Source organism: Cynocephalus volans, chromosome 10 (genome assembly GCF_027409185.1).
Source record: "Cynocephalus volans isolate mCynVol1 chromosome 10, mCynVol1.pri, whole genome shotgun sequence".
Lineage (NCBI taxonomy): Eukaryota > Metazoa > Chordata > Mammalia > Dermoptera > Cynocephalidae > Cynocephalus > Cynocephalus volans.
The window spans coordinates 74,823,990-74,839,871 of record NC_084469.1 but is presented as its reverse complement, the minus strand read 5'-3'; the positions used below and the strand labels follow the sequence as shown (position 1 = coordinate 74,839,871).

Here is a 15,882-nt window from a genome sequence, read left to right as displayed (position 1 = left end):
CACTGAGAGCTGTCACAGCAGTGGGGGATCATGTCCTTCGTATCGGGCAGCACATCAGTGTCCACTCACTCACTAACTCATCTCTCAAAACGCAGACCCATCTCTTTACTCCCCCACAACTCAAACTTCAACCACTGCCCCCCTGCAGTGGCTTAGGTGCCACTGGTGACCACAGTGTTGTTCTCACTGCTACTGTGCATTCAAGGGGTGGCCTCAGGGTGCTGACAAAACTGGACCTGACATGGCCCAGCACTGGGCCCATGGGAGCTGGGGGATCACTGTCTGGGATGGCTCTCGGGAGGGGGAAGGCCTTGGCTTCCTGGGCTCTATGACCTGATGGCCCTGCAGGCAGAGCCCAGGGAAGCGTGGCTCATGTGTGGGGTGGTGTCTAATTGCCCTAGAGGACACTGGCCAGCCACAAGCCCCTGGAGCTCGTCAGTCCATTGGTGGCTGCGGATCACACCTCAGTCAGCTGAGCTCTGGTTTGGGGCTACTTGTAGATAATGGCTTATATGTACTAAGATGTCTCTGGAGAGACACAAAAGACATTGGGAGACAGAGGTTGCAACAGGAGGGACTAACTTTTTATATGTATGTACATCTTTTTAAATGTCATAACCATTCATCTACTCAAAATACAAAATAAATAAAAAATAAAGACTATGTACTAAAATGAGAGGTTTTTGAACCTGCATGGGCTGAGACTCATAGTAGGTCCTCAGGCCACCAGGCCATCTCTTGGGTCCCTCACAGGGTCCTTGAAGGTCCTCTCTGATGTCTTCCTTCCTGAGTCCTGGCTGGGGATCTCCATTGCCCCCAGACTCACAACAGCCACTCCAGAACTCAGGGCATGTTTGGCTCTGGGCCAGCCCAGTCCTCCAGGTCTGAAGTGGGGCCTCTATCTCAACGATCAGATGGTGGGCAGGACAGCAGTGGACACGTGCTCCACCTCCCACCCTCTCCAGGGACTCTACTTGCCAGCTGTGGGCAGTTTGGGCCAAACTCCCTGCCTCCTCCCTACTGCAGGCTCAGCCTATAAAGCCACCCTGTGTGTCCTTGCTGACCCTGGTCCCCTCCCTGACACCCAGAGCCACAATGGCAGAGCTGCCTGCGTCAGAGATCCCTGGGGACCCTGCTCTGTGCAGTGGGCGCTTCACCATCAGCACGCTGCTTGGGGGTGATGAGCCCCCGCCACCAGCTGCCTATGACAGCAGCCATCCCAGCCACCTCACCCATGGCAGCACCTTCTACATGCGTACCTTTGGCTACAACACTATTGATGTGGTGCCTGCCTACGAGCACTATGCCAACAGTGCCCTGCCCGGTGAGCCCCGAAAGGCCCGCCCCACGCTGGCTGACCTACACTCCTTCCTCAAGGTAAGTGCTGTCTCAGAAGACTGGCCACTTCTCTGCTGTGTGATCTTGACCCAGTTACCTAAGCTCTCTGGCCCTCAGCTCCATTTGTCATCTGTGCCATGGGGACAGACCAGTGTCTTCCTCATGGGTTGGTTGAGAGGCCCAAATGAATGGTGGAAGTGGGAGCTGTAGAGCTCTAGGCACATATTATAATGTTTCTTGTCAATTACTGGCAACCTAAAATTGGAGTGGGATGCTTAGAGAGGTAATGAGCTTCCAGGCAGTGTAATCACGCAAACAGAGGTTGCACACACCTGAAAGAGACAGGGAAAAGAGGGGCAGGGGAGGTTCATCTCAGAGAGTGGGTTCTCTGGGTTTGTTGCCTGGGAGGTTGGTCTGTGAAGGGTGATGGGCTGGGAGCTGGATTGTCATGACCCCTGTCTAGTCTCACTTTTCCCATCTGAAATGGGGCAGAACCATTCTTGGGTCTGAGACTGCTAAATTCACAGGACTCCTTCCCTCCCCAGAGCAAACCTTTATCCTGGTCTGCGGGGGCCAGACATGACCCTTTGCTCTATACAGGGCTGCTGAGATAAGGTGCCAGGGGGAAAGTCCCAGAGGAGGACTTCAGTAACTTGGGGCACAAACTGGGAGACCTACCGACACCCCAGAGGCTGAGGCCTGGGTTCAAGTCCCAGCCCTGGAATGGACCTATTGTGAGGCTTTAGACAAAGTGCTTCACCTCTCTGGGGTGACAATAACCCTGTCCCACCCCTTCTCAGGCTGTGTAACTGCCTGGTCAGTTCCAGGGCCATTGCTTTCCCAGAGGGAAAAGGTGTTGTGAACAGGAGGGCCCAGAACTCCTAGCCTCCAATGGTATCTGTTCCCTGCTGCCACTACAGAGCTTTTTAAAAGCCCACCAAGCAGCTCAATACCCAGGAGACTGAGGAGTTGGAGCATGGTGGTGCAGGCCAGTGCGCTGGGTGTAGAGATCCAGTCTCCAGCACTCCTGCCTGCCTGACTCATGGTCTCTGGGTTCCCAGCAGGAAGGCAGACACCTGCACGCCCTGGCCTTTGACAGCCGGCCCAGCCATGAGATGACTGGTGGGCTGGTGGAGGATGAGGCAGGCACCAACAGTGAGAAGAGCCCTGGGGAGCCCGTGCGCTTCGGCTGGGTCAAGGGGGTGATGGTGAGTGGGGTGTGGATGGTGCTTGATGTCCAGCAATGGGGGTGGGAGGACAGGGCTCAATCCAGGCTCAGCTTTGACTTTCAGGCCCTAGTGGCTAGGGCAGACCAGAGCCCAGTCTGGGCCTCAGTTTCCCCATCCGCACAATGGGGAAACTGGTTTTTTCTCTGGTTTGTGCTTCCAGACCACCATTTGTCCCTGGCCCTTGGGCAGATCTCTGCCTGGCCCCACTTACTAGTCGTGTGACCTTGGGTAACTTCTCTGTGCCTCAGTTTCCTCATCTGTGAAATGACGAGCATTACATGAGTTAATAAAGTCATTGGATCAACACCTGCCAGGGAGTTATTAGAAGAAGCTGTATTTCTCCAAAAAGCCACCAGAGGGCAGAACTAAACACACAAATCCACAAAACGTTTTTTTTATCCTCCTTCACGAAGAGAAGGGAATGATTTTATGTAGTGTGCAGCACGAATAAGTCCCCACACAGTAAAGAATTAAGTGAGCCTGGCTAATTGCTACAGCAGAGAACGCGGATTAGGAAATTGGAAGACATGGGACTTTACAGAGGGGACCACATGGGATGTAGGAGAAAGCTTTAGTCCTGCTCTGGGAGGCAGGAGGCCTGGGTTCTGACCTTCACTCTGCCAACTGCCAACTGACTGTGCCTTGGTTTCTCCATCTGAACCATGAGCCCTCTCCCAGCCCCAGAGGCTCATATTCAGAGTCTGGATCTCCCTCCCACACTGTGTTGGCCAAAGACTGTAGTGACCCATTTAGTGTCTCAGGGCAGATGGAGGGCCTTGGAAATCTCCCCTGGATGTGAACGCAACACACCCACCCCGGGACTTGGTGGGGCCAAAGACCAAGCAGCCCCTCCCACCTGGGAACTTCAGGCTCAATCTCGGCCTCCGGCTTTGCTCTAAATTTGGAAGCTAAAGTCACAGCAAGCTGAGCTCTGATTTCTACTTGTATGTGGGGCATTGGCTCAGCTGGCATTTGCTGAGCTCCCCTAAATGCCAGGCCCTGGGCCAACAGCTGGCCACTGGGGCTGTGGCTGGGGCTGGCAGACACAGAGTCCTGGGCGTGGAATAGGGTGAGGGGAGATAATGCTTGCAGCCCATCCTCAGGCCTCGATGGAAGGGCAGGAGAGTTGGTGGAAGGGACAGGTGAGTGTCCAGGTGCTTCTTACCTTCCTTCCCCACAGAACCTATTGAAGTGGGTAAAGCAAAGAAAGGACCCAAGTGTCCTCTTGTCTAGGTGCCCAGTGTCATGCCATAGCCAGGGACAGGGACTTGTTTGTTTGGCCTTGGGGTAACTGGCATACCCAGGTGGTCTCTGACCCCACTATCTTCCCAGATTCGTTGCATGCTCAACATCTGGGGCGTGATCCTCTACCTGCGGCTCCCCTGGATTACAGCCCAGGCAGGAATTGGTGAGTGCTGCCTGTGGGGGAAGGAGGGAGGGTGTGCTTGAGTCCTGGTCCTCCAAGGCCTCACAGGAGCAGGCTTGAACTTGGGTGCAGCCTCGGGCCCCCACAATGACAGAGGTCAGGGTGGTGTGGCAGAGACCCACTGGACCTGGAGTCAGCAGACCTAAGGGTTCTGCCCTGACTGTTTGTCCTCAGGAAGCCACTTAATCTCTTTGAACTAATTTCTTTTATTTATTTTTTTTGTAAGAAAATGAAATTTATTGCTTACAGTATCAGAGGCTGGGAAGTCCAAAGTCTAGGGGACACATCTGGTGAGTGTCTTTTTTGGTGGTGATGCAGGGTATCACATTTTGAGAAAGGCAGGCGCAGAGAGCTCTTGGAGCTAATTACTAATGCAGAGCATGTGTATTAGGCAGTTGCACCCTGGACGAAGTTTTCAGATGCTACTAGCTCTGTGCCGTACTGTGTGGCTTTAGGCAAGTTTCTTAACCTCTCTGAGTCTTGGATTCCTCATCAGTAAAATGGGGGTGTAACAGTACCTACCTCACAGAGCCATTGTGGGTTATATGATGCAGGTAAAACAGCATAGAATCTGGCACCCAGAAGTGCTCATCAAGTGGTAAATATTACTTTATTTTTTATATTACAGGAGGGCACCTTCCATTCCTTACCTAATGATCCTTTATGTATTGTCTCATGAGCTCCCTGGCTATTCAGGAATATGCCAGGAGGTTGACAGAGACCCATATTTCAGATGAGAAAACTGAAGCTCAGAGAAGGGAAGTGACTTAAATAACAAGGTGAATTAGTAGGCATACTCAGGTTCCTCCGGTGGCCTGGGAGATGCCCTGACAGAATTTTGGGGTGCTCATATCCCTATTCCCCACAGTCCTGACGTGGACCATCATCCTGCTCTCAGTCACAGTGACCTCCATCACAGGCCTCTCCATCTCAGCCATCTCCACCAACGGCAAGGTCAAGTCAGGTGGGCCCACTCCACCCCCAAGGTCTTCCTTTCGTAGGCTCTCTGAGTCTTCACCCTGAGAATGGGTCTCACAATTTCCCCCTTTCCCCCATGGGCCACCCCAGCTGCTCCTGTGGTTCCAGGTGAAGGCTCCGGGCAGGCTCTCCACACCAGGGGGTGACCTAAGTTATCTCCTGTCCTGTGGGCCCCATGTTCACCCTGTCCCAGCCTCGACATCTGCCTGTCCCAAGTTCACCCCCTCCAGCTGATTCCTCTGGTTTCACGGCTGCTGGCTCTGGCCCCATAGGTGGCACTTACTTCCTCATCTCCCGGAGTCTGGGCCCAGAGCTAGGGGGCTCCATCGGCCTCATTTTCGCTTTTGCCAATGCCGTGGGTGTGGCCATGCACACAGTGGGCTTTGCAGAGACTGTGCGGGACCTGCTCCAGGTAAGGCCCGGGGCTGGACCCTAGGTGGAGGGAGCCTGGGCAGCCTACCCTACTCTCCTCCACCCCATCTGGGCCAGGCCTTCCTGCTGCCCTGCCTGATTTCACCTGTCAGGGACCAAGGCCACAGTCTGATCACTGTGGGTGACAATGACACTCTCATCATATAAAGACCATTCCCACAAGTCCCCTTCATGGGTATATGTTACCTATAGGACTGAATTATCCAGTGCATGTAGCAGTCACTTTGGGGGATTTTTATGCAGGGAAGGTGTTTGAGTTTGTTCTTTCCCGTCGGGGGCACCCTCCATGACGTGCCTCCAAGGCAGTGGGGTGTTCAGAGGGCGGCATGCAGTTTGGCCTGTTTCCCCTCCCCAGGAGTATGGCACGCCCATCGTGGACCCCATTAACGACATCCGCATCATTGGTGTGGTCACGGTCACTGTGCTGCTGGCCATCTCCCTGGCTGGCATGGAGTGGGAGTCCAAGGTATGGGCATGGTGGGGAGGGGACATGGAGGTGTTGAGACCCAGGTCCTGGTCCTGTTCTGCCTCATCTTATGTATATTAGCCAGGCTTTAGGTCTTGGCTGCTATAACAAAGAGACCCTGGGTAACAGTGCCTTAAGCAAACTGTTTCTCTCACATGTAACACTCCAGGTATACATGATCTAGGGTGGGCATGTTGGCTTCAGGGGTTTGGGCACCCAGACCCCTTCCATCCTGTGTCCCCTCCATCCCTGGGGTGTGGCCCTCGTCCACCTGGTCCAGGATGGCCACCACCACCATGTCCACAGTGTCTCAGAAAGGTGAAATGAAAGGGAGGACATTCCCTTTCCCCTTCCCTCCTTTCAAGGCATGATCTGGAAGTTGTATCACTGGCTGTGCATAGCTGCAGGGGAGGCTGGGGACATGTAGTCCTCATTGAACCACGTATCCAGCCTGAAGTCGGAAGTTAGTAGCTGCTACGAAATAAGGGGAGAAGGGATGTTGGGCTACAGGAGCAGACTTGGCCAGACGCTCTGGGCCTGCAAGCCCAGTGGAACCGGGCCCCTGCTGCCTCCTCTCTGACCTCCAGCTGTGCTGGCCTCACTCTTCCTTGAATGCACCAGGTCTAACCCCTCAAATCATTCTATGGCTCGCTCATCCTCCTCCTTTAGGTGTCTGCTAAAGTCTCCTCCTTGGAGACACCTTCCCAAGCCACCCTGCTGAGGTAGCTCCCAGCCCAGTCTCCATCACACCCCCTGCTCCTACTCTAAATTCATCTTATTTATCATCCAGGACAAGAGGCCTTGGACATCTAGTTCACTGCTGTATCCCCAGTTCCTTGAACAGAGCTTGCTGCATAATGGGTGTTGAATGAATGAATGAGTGAATCATGGACTGAGGGAAATAGGGCAAGTTTTTCCCTGGTGGGTCTTCCTGAAGAGGTGGAACCAGGCAATTGACCTCTGGGGTCCTTTACCTCCCAGGCCCAGGTGCTGTTCTTCCTTGTCATCATGGTTTCCTTCATCAACTACTTGGTGGGGACGCTGATCCCCCCATCTGAGGACAAAGCCTCCAAAGGCTTCTTCAGCTACCACGGTATGTGCAGGTTGGGGTACTGACGATGGCTCTGGGGACAGGGATGAATCTGGCCCATTGTGTGGGCACCAGGAGGATGGGATCCCCCACTCCCACTGCCAGGGCTGTTCACAGGGGAGCTGACTTGGCTGCCTAGCTGGGCCCAGCAAGGCAGACTGAGCCCTCCAGGTGGCCCTGACTCTGGCCTTGGCTTTCCAGGGGACATTTTTGTCCAGAACTTGGTGCCTGACTGGCGAGGTCCAGATGGCAGCTTCTTTGGGATGTTCTCCATCTTCTTCCCCTCAGCCACGGGCATCTTGGCGGGGGCCAACATCTCCGGGGACCTCAAGGTAAGCAGAATACCTGACCCTTCTGCATCCTGGTACTGAGAGTGCTGTGAACAGAATCTGGCTGCTTGTCCTACCAGGATCTGCTGCTGGGCACCGAGCTTGGCGCTGAGAACAGGGGTCAGAGCTTCCAAAATCCAGGCCAGTCTAACTCAACTCAATTCAGTTTGATCCAAATCAATTTCATTTCATTTAGTTCTGGAGTTATTGATTAATAGTAGCTGCACTCAAGGCCTCGGTGGCCCCCAAAACTGGGCTAGTCTCCTCCCTAGTTCCTGGGACTCTCAGCTTTAGGAGAAGACTGACCCAGCTGTGACCTTCCAGAACTCAGCCTTGATTGTGCCCATGTTTGCTGGGCTGACATCCTCCCAGAGTTCTCCACTGCCCTGGTGCAGGCAGGCTCCTCAGCTCAGTGCTCAAGGCTCCAGCTCACCTGTCCACCCTCATTCCCGACCACTGCCACCATTCTCCTGACCCCTGCTCCATACCTGAGGCTCCCATGTTGCCCTGTCCCTCCCCCATGTCTTTGTGCTCTACTCTCTATCTGGACTCCATACCCTTTATTCTTTACCTCGCAAGGTTCTGCTTGTCTTTCAAATACCTCCTCCATTCTTACACCTCTCCGAGGCCTTCCATCAGAGCATGGCTCCCTTAGCATAGTGATGTCGGGCCATTCGGATGTCTGTTCCTCCTGCATCTGGAGAACTTAGACCCACCTCTATCTCCCTAGACCCTCCCAGTTTAGAGTCTGACACATACTAGGTACATGTCAGGACATGTTTGTTGACTGAATAGTGCTGAAATGTAGTGTCAGAGCAGAAGCACAAAGTGCTGTACGGTAGGGGAGAAAAAAAGGCTGCTGTTGGCAGGGACTCCAGCAAGACTTCCGGCAGGATGGAGGTGGGGCTGGAGCTAGGCATTGAAAGACGACAACCCGATGCAGCCTTTGCCAGTGGGAGGATCAAAGGAGATGGTGGGCAAGTGAGGGTGATCAGTGAGAAGCCTCTTGCTGTGCTGGAAATCACAGTCAACCCTCACCCCCAATCTCTAGTCGCACTTGGATGGTGTTCCTCGATGCTTTTTCTTAACTGAATTAAAACTTGTGCACTGGAGACAATTTTGAAGCCAGCCTGGCTCTACCTGGGTATGCCCTGGGTGGTGTACAGCAGGGCCTGGAACTTGGATAGTGGCTGTTTGTCCAGTTCCTCTCCCTTCTCTGGGGAGCAGCCAGAAGAGGTTTGGTCTGCCTGCCCTGAGGTCCCTGCAGAGGTTTGTCTGTGATCGAACAGGCTGGATCCTCTCCGAGCCCCATTAAAGATCATCTCCTGGGAATTTATCTAGATGCTTCACCAGACACACTGGCCCAGTGTGCAGGCGTCAGGCCCAGGCAGCTGTCTTGGAGCTGGGTGAGGCGGGCACCTTCGCTATGTCCTAAATGCCTTCAAGCCTTAAAGGGGTCCATGGCTCTTGGACTTGGTCCTCTGCCCATCCTGTGGGACGGTGTCCTCAGCAGCAGAGCAGCTCTTGTTCATGGAGCCCTCACTATGAGACTTTGGACAAGTCCATTAAAACCTCCCTGAGGCTCAGCTTCTGCAATTGTAAAATGGAACGAATACAGCCCCCACCTTGCAGGGTGGTGGTGAGGATTCAGTGAGCTAATTCCCATACAGCGCTCAGAACAGAACCTGGCAGGGAGGAAGTGCTAAGAGCGAGGTGTCATTTTTACCATCTTACAGACGAGCAAGCCAAGCTTGGAGAGGTTTGGGGGCTTGCCCAGGGCCACACAGGAGGCAGAGGAGCTAGAATGCAAGTTTCTAGAGCAAAGAGACCTCAGCTTAATCACAACAACTTTATCACTCAACAAATATTTTTGTGTTGTCCCAGGTCATGTCCCTCTGCACAACATTGCCCCACCTCCACTAGCTCACATTTATGGGTGTTTGCTATGTGCCAGGTTATTTCCTTTTTCCACAGATAGGGAAACTGAGGCTCAGAGATGTTGAGGGGTTTCTCCCATTGCACACAGCTAGGAAGAGAGGGGCTGACAGGTGGACCCCGATATGCCTGACTCGTGAGCTGGGCTTTGAGATCTCAGACCAAGGCTCCAGGTGTCAGGATGGGGCTTGAGGGCATATGTATTCGTTTCCCGTGGCTGCTATGTGAACTTACCACAAACATGGTGGCTTAAAACAACAGAAATGTTTTCTCTCACAGTTCTGGAGGTTAGAAGTACCAAATCAAGGTGTTCGCAGGGCCACGCTCCCTCTGGAGGCTCTAGGGGAGAATCCTTCCTTATCTCTTTCTAACTTCCGGTGGCTCCCAGCAATCCTTGGCATTCCATGGCTTGTAGGTGCATCACTCCAATTTCTGCCTCTGTCTTCACATGGAATTCTTTCCTCTGTGTGTCTCTGTGTGTCATTTCCTCTTCTTATAAGGACACCAGTCATTGCATTTGGGGCCCACCCTAATTCAGTATGACCTCATCTTAACTACTGACATCTGCAAAAACCCTATTTCCAAGTAAGGTCACATTCTGAGGTTCTGGGTGAATGTGAATTTTGGGGATGCTATTCAACCCATTAGAGATCGGATGGGAGGCTGGCCTGATCTATTGGCCTTGGGGTCAGGGACTCCACGTGCATGGCTCAATCGGGCCATCTTGGTACACAGGGCAGGCCTGGCAGGACCATGGCTCAGGGCCCTCAAAACAGAGATCCCAGCCTCCCTCCAGCTCCGCGCCTCTGCTCCCATTTTTCCTGTGCCTGCTACACCTCCCTCCCACCTCCTCCTGACAGCTCCACTCTGATTTGTCTCTAATCTGTGGTTCTACCTACCAACTGGGCAGTGAGTAGAATAGCCCAGGGAAAGCTGGGGAGGTTTATAAGTCCACTTCCCATGGCGGACTTGGCCTTCCACTTCGGTCAGAGTCTGTGCCTGGAGGGTGCAGGGGGTCTTGAACTTGCTGTAAAAGTCCCAGCCTGTGTTGCTGTACCCAGGATCAGCCTCCAGAACCTGAGGCTGTGGACCTTGGTGTGGTCAGGATCAGAGCTGCCAGAGGCTCTGTGAGCCGGGTCCTCCTCATGGCTCCCTGTCTTCAGTTTCCCCACCAGCTGGGAGTGGGTGCCAAGGCCACTTCTCGGGAAATCACATTTGAGAAAGTGCCTAGATGAGTGGAACGTGTGATGTGTGTGTGAAGGTTTGTTATCACTATTAGCAAAATACAAGCAGAGATTTCTTTCTCGGGGCAGGGAGGAGAAAGTTTGGGGCTTGTCCTGTTTATTGTTGTGGAACCAGACAAATCAATGGGTGCATAATGATTTAATACACTGTGAGGGGTGACTGTGAGCTAGGTCCTGGTCTAAGGGCTTGATGTGGATTAGTTCACTTCACCAACATCCCTGTGCACTTGCACTGCCCTCACCCCACCTGCAGATGAGGGGCTGAGATCAGAGCACAGCACGCTGCCCAGTTAGCCTCTTGGAATTGAACCCAGGCAGGCTGACTCCAGATCCCTGCCATCCTGACCCTGCCCTTCACTACCCTTGTAGCAAGTGTTGGTCACGTGCCCTCTGTGGCCCAGGCATGGAGCTGTTGGAGTTTCTCTCCCTGCCTCAGGCTCCCAGGGCCTTGGATATGGTCTTAGCCCCATGATCTTGGTCGTGTCCATCCTCCTTCCTCTCCTTGCTGGAACAGGGGCTCTGAGGGACAAGGTCAGGGATTGCTGCCTGCCCTGGCCTCAGACAAGGTGCAGGAGCATGAGAGGAGGCGCCGAGGTTGCCTGACACCCTGCCTCCCTCCCTGTATCCTGCAGGACCCTGCTGTAGCCATCCCCAAGGGGACGCTCATGGCCATTTTCTGGACCACAGTATCCTACTTGGCCATCTCAGCCACAATCGGTGAGTAGCTGTCCCAGCCAGACGGGGAGGGACAGATACCTGTCCCCCACCCTGCAATGTCCGCAGAGGCCAGAACCCTGGAGGGGATCACAGGGTGGGATTCAAATCTCTAACATGGAGAGCTGGGATGGGAGGACATCACGGCCCCCGGATGTGGAGCTTGAACCCTGTCTCGGGGGCACCTTGATCGTAACTTGAGCATCTTCAGGGGGGGTGCAGTTTCTGGTGGGGATGGGGGAGCAGTCAGACCAAGCTCCTTTGATCCCTTCAAACCTTAAGGTTCCAGATTCGTGGGTGTGGAGATCCTGCAGGACAAATCATGCTCCGACACTAGGAATGATGATGACGATGACGATGACACCAGCAACTGACTTACCATTGTCCCAGCCCTTTACACACTTTTACCACATTTAATCCAGGCACTGTCATTTCCTCCATTTTACAGAATAGAAAATGGGGGCTCAGAGAGGTTAAGTGACCTGCCTAAGGTCACCCAGCCACTGACTGGTGGAGCTGGGCTTTGAACCAAGGCCTGGGCTGTTAACACCTGCCTGGAACTGAGAAGCTCACAGGTGCACTTGCTCCCAGTGACCACCTCTGAGGCAAGCTATTTACAGATGGCCAAGGGATTCGGCCCGGCTCAGAGCCATTCAGGGTTTGAGGCCAGGTCTCCACTTTCAGGAGGACAGTGTGATCTCGGGCGGGTCACTTAAGATCTCTGTGCCTCTGTAAAACTGTAAAATGGCAGGACAACAAAAATAATCCTAACACCTGCTTCTCAGGGTTGCTGTAAAGTACTCCCACGGCACCTGGCACATCGTAAGCACAGCTACATATTAACTATTATCATTATTATCGTACACGACAAAGGAAGAGCTGAGCCATCTGAGGCATCTTGCCCTCTACAGAAGTGGCTGGCATTTGAGGGATGGGAGAGGACAGAGGAAAGGAAGGAAGGGAGACCTCCCCATGACTTTCTTCCTCCTCTCAGGCTCCTGCGTGGTACGGGATGCCTCTGGGGTCCTGAATGACACGGTGACCCCTGGCTGGGGTGCCTGTGAGGGGCTGGCCTGCGGCTATGGCTGGAACTTCACCGAGTGCACCCAACAGCACAGCTGCCGCTATGGCCTCATCAACTACTACCAGGTACCGCGGGGCCTCCGCTGGGAAGGCTGCCCCACCATACACACGGGGTGTTGGGTAGAGGCCGGAGGCCCCTTGCAGTGCTGGATCAGGCTGGAGTAGATGTAGTTGGGGAGCCAGGCCCCAGGCTTGGGGAAGAGAGGTTCTGAGCTCCGGTGGAGGTCCTGTGCCCAGCCGTTACCTGTGGGTGGGTACTGGGATTCCCAGGTGGAGGTTGTGGACTCAGATGAAGGCTTCAGGACCCAGCACCTGCCTGCAGTAGGGATTTGGGTGCCACAGGTGGGGGCTCCTGGCTCAGGGCCCTGAACCCCAAATCCCTGCAGACTATGAGCATGGTGTCAGGCTTTGCCCCCCTGATCACAGCTGGCATCTTTGGGGCCACCCTCTCCTCTGCCCTGGCCTGCCTAGTCTCCGCTGCCAAAGTCTTCCAGGTGAGGCCACAGAAAGGGGCCAAGGTGGGGGTGGGGGACTGGGTAGGGGGACCCAGGTAGAAGGGACCTCAGGTGGCTGCTACAAAGACCTGGAGGTGTCATGTGACTGGTGTATAGACAGAAGGGAAGGGGCCGGGCAAGCAAACTTGTGAAGGAAGCCCCTTCCTGTGGTGTGATTTGAAGACCACCTGCATTTCCCACCCTACACTCTCACCTGTGCCACCGGCAGCCTGTCTGTAATTCCGCCATTCAAGTTCCACCCCTGTGCAATCGACCTTTCGCATTGTGCCCTTTTACTGTCTTCATGGTGAGGTAGGGGAGAGTGGGGAATTCACCCCCATTTAACAGAAACAGAAATCAGGACCCAGATTGGGGAAGTGCCCTGCTGAGGTCATGGAGGGGGGCTAGCAGGCGCTGCAGTCCAGGTGGCCCTCGGGGCGGGAAGGTGGCAGGTCCCAGCCAGAGGGTAAGTGTGCATCCGGTGCCTGCAGCGCCTGTGTGAGGACCAGCTGTACCCGCTGATCGGCTTCTTTGGCAAAGGCTATGGCAAGAACAATGAGCCTGTGCGTGGCTACCTGCTGGCCTATGTCATTGCCGTGGCCTTCATCATCATTGGTAAGAGGGTGGCAGGGACAGCAGGGGCTGACCTCCGCCTCTCCAGGCCAGGCCATGAGGGCCATGGGAGCAGTGCTCCCCTTCCTCCTATCCTATCCCTCCCACACCCCAGTGCCCAGCTGGCCTGGCAGTCAGTGGGCACCCAGTGAATAACTCTCGAGTGGGTGAGGCTCTACCTGGAAGGAGACTTTGGGAGGCCATGTGGTCCTTCCTCCTCCAAACACGGCAGCTCCCAAACCATGGCAGGCAGCGGACCATTCTGTTTTGTGAGAAGGGACATCACCTGCTTTCCAGTGTCCTGGCAGCTGGGGCACCTCACACCACTTCCCAGGTCTAAATGAAGCTCCAGGACACCTGTGGAGCAGAGTGCACTGACTGGTCCCTCCTTGGAAGCTGATGCAAATGGCTGGGTCACTATCCTCATAAGTGTATAAACTAGACAAACCCAGTTTCTCAGACCTCGAGCTGCTAGACCCCTTGGGTTTCAAGGTGGGGGATGCCTCAGTAGAACGAGCCCAGTTAATCAGTTAATCAGATTGACTTCTTATCCCAGCTTTGCTATGTGCCAGCTTGTGTGACCTTGGATAAATTACTTCATCCCTCTGAGCCTCCATTTCTTCATCTGCAGAATGGGAGCAATAGTACATAACAGGTGTGTCATAGATAGGCAGGGAGAGACCATGTGTGTACGCACACAGCCACGTGGACACAGCCACACACATGCACACCCACAAGCATTCATATTGGCACACACACTCACACGTGTGCACACGCCCAATTCTTCCTGATTAACTCAGCCGAGGAGGCAAAACTTGGTAGGAGAGAGGTAGCCATAGCAAGCAAGGGCAGTGGCCACACTGTGACATGACATTCCCCTGGTCCCTGCTTTCTGTACAGGAGCAGGCTGGGGCTAGGCTGCTGGTGGGCATTCTGGGCTTGTAGGTACCTTTCTGCCACAGCCAAATCTCTGCTGCTCAGGTCGGCATCACCAATCTTTAAGACTTACCCTGATGATCTAGTCATGTCACCCAAGGGAAGCTTTCCAGGCACTGGACATGCCTAGATCCTGAACCATATGAAAAGGTTGCAGGGTCATACCAGAAGATGGAAAAGTCTGGTCAGGCCTGGTTTTCCCTGGATCCATCTCTGCTTCCTGCTCACCAGGGCCCAGATACCCATTTTCCTACATTTCACCCCAGCTTGGATTTGATGTCCTTTTATCTGGGTGGTCTGACTTGACTTCAGACTGAGGACCATGGTCTCTGATACTCTGGGGCAGGATTCTTAGAGTGATTAAATGGAACCATGGACAGAAGGACCCAGGACATAAAAGAGGTGTTTGTCTTGTTCAGGGAGCCCCAAAAGCAGGCCCAGAGACAAGGATTCACATGCAAAAGTTTATCTGGGAATGCTGGGGATGGTGGCAGTGGAGGGGGACAGTGAGACAGGGAAGAGAGTTCTTAAGCAGGTTACCACGGCGGGTGGAACTGTGATATGGTCTCGAGTCACATTGCAAAATATATTTCTTACTGTCATTTGTGATCAAAATACTGTGACAGCCACTGCCCTTGGCCATCCCATAGCCTGATCGGTCTCTCTCACACTGTCCTCTATCCTCTTAAAAGCTGTCAGCTTACAGTTTATGAGACACTGTCTCTGTAAGCCTCACAAAATGATGAACCCATTTCACAGATGAGAAGGCCGAGTCTAATTGAGCCTCAGTGGCCTATCTGGGGTCTCCCATCCTGCAAGGGAGAGTGCCAGGCAGCTCCTTGGCAGAGTTGCCAACAGGCTGTCCCCTCTCTCCCTGGGTCTCTGAAGCCGAGCTCAATACCATCGCCCCCATCATTTCCAACTTCTTCCTGTGCTCCTACGCTCTCATCAACTTCAGCTGCTTCCATGCCTCCATCACCAACTCGCCTGGTAAGCAAACCCTATGCCCCTCCACAGGAGGAGGCACCTAGGAGCTGTGGTTTTGCGGGGTGGAGTGGGAGTGGGAGGCGTGGATGGAGGTAGGCAGCCCAAGGTCACCTCTCCAGTTGAAACCAGTTAAAGGGAATATTCATATAATAATAGCAGCTGTCCTTTATCAAGCACTTACAGAGTGCATTTTACATGGATATGTTGTTTACAGTCTGTAGAGATTTTTCTTAACCTCTGGTCCCTTTCTTAACCAGATTTATAGGAGTCAAGAGTCTGATTCCTCAGAAAGGGAAAAGAATTGTCCAAAGTCACAGACAGAACTTTCACATATGGTGCTACAGGTTGCACACTGCACAACTCAAGGGGGCGCTATTCTTATTATAGGTTTCTTAGATTTGTATGTTTATGATGAAAAAGTCCTGGCAGATGGTAGAAAAGCCTTTGTAAAGACTTTTTCTAACTAGCCCCACATTGCTGATGCCTATTACCAGGCCACCTTTTACATAGACCACAGTGTGCGTGATGCCCTGGAGCTGTGCCATGAGGCAGCCTTCCCTAGTGGCAGCCCTGCCTGGCCTGCTGGTGT

At 53.7% G+C, this 15,882-nt stretch overlaps 1 protein-coding gene across 4 annotated transcripts in view; it reads left to right on the top strand.

The window, feature by feature from the left end:
* Positions 1–3,602: 3,602 nt before the first annotated feature.
* Positions 3,603–15,882, top strand: part of SLC12A3 (solute carrier family 12 member 3) — a 35,974-nt gene continuing 23,694 nt past the window's right edge. For 2 of the 4 annotated variants that reach the window (XM_063109007.1, XM_063109006.1), the window contains exons 1-12: positions 3,603–3,709; positions 3,900–3,975; positions 4,862–4,957; positions 5,244–5,383; positions 5,759–5,869; positions 6,851–6,962; positions 7,161–7,291; positions 11,100–11,184; positions 12,176–12,330; positions 12,651–12,758; positions 13,250–13,373; positions 15,195–15,296. In XM_063109007.1, coding sequence (XP_062965077.1) covers positions 3,650–3,709; positions 3,900–3,975; positions 4,862–4,957; positions 5,244–5,383; positions 5,759–5,869; positions 6,851–6,962; positions 7,161–7,291; positions 11,100–11,184; positions 12,176–12,330; positions 12,651–12,758; positions 13,250–13,373; positions 15,195–15,296 — 1,300 coding nt within the window. In that variant the 5' untranslated portion in view covers positions 3,603–3,649. The remainder of the gene's footprint in view (positions 3,710–3,899; positions 3,976–4,861; positions 4,958–5,243; positions 5,384–5,758; positions 5,870–6,850; positions 6,963–7,160; positions 7,292–11,099; positions 11,185–12,175; positions 12,331–12,650; positions 12,759–13,249; positions 13,374–15,194; positions 15,297–15,882) is intronic. The other 2 variants (XM_063109009.1, XM_063109008.1) reach the window with 2 other exon arrangements.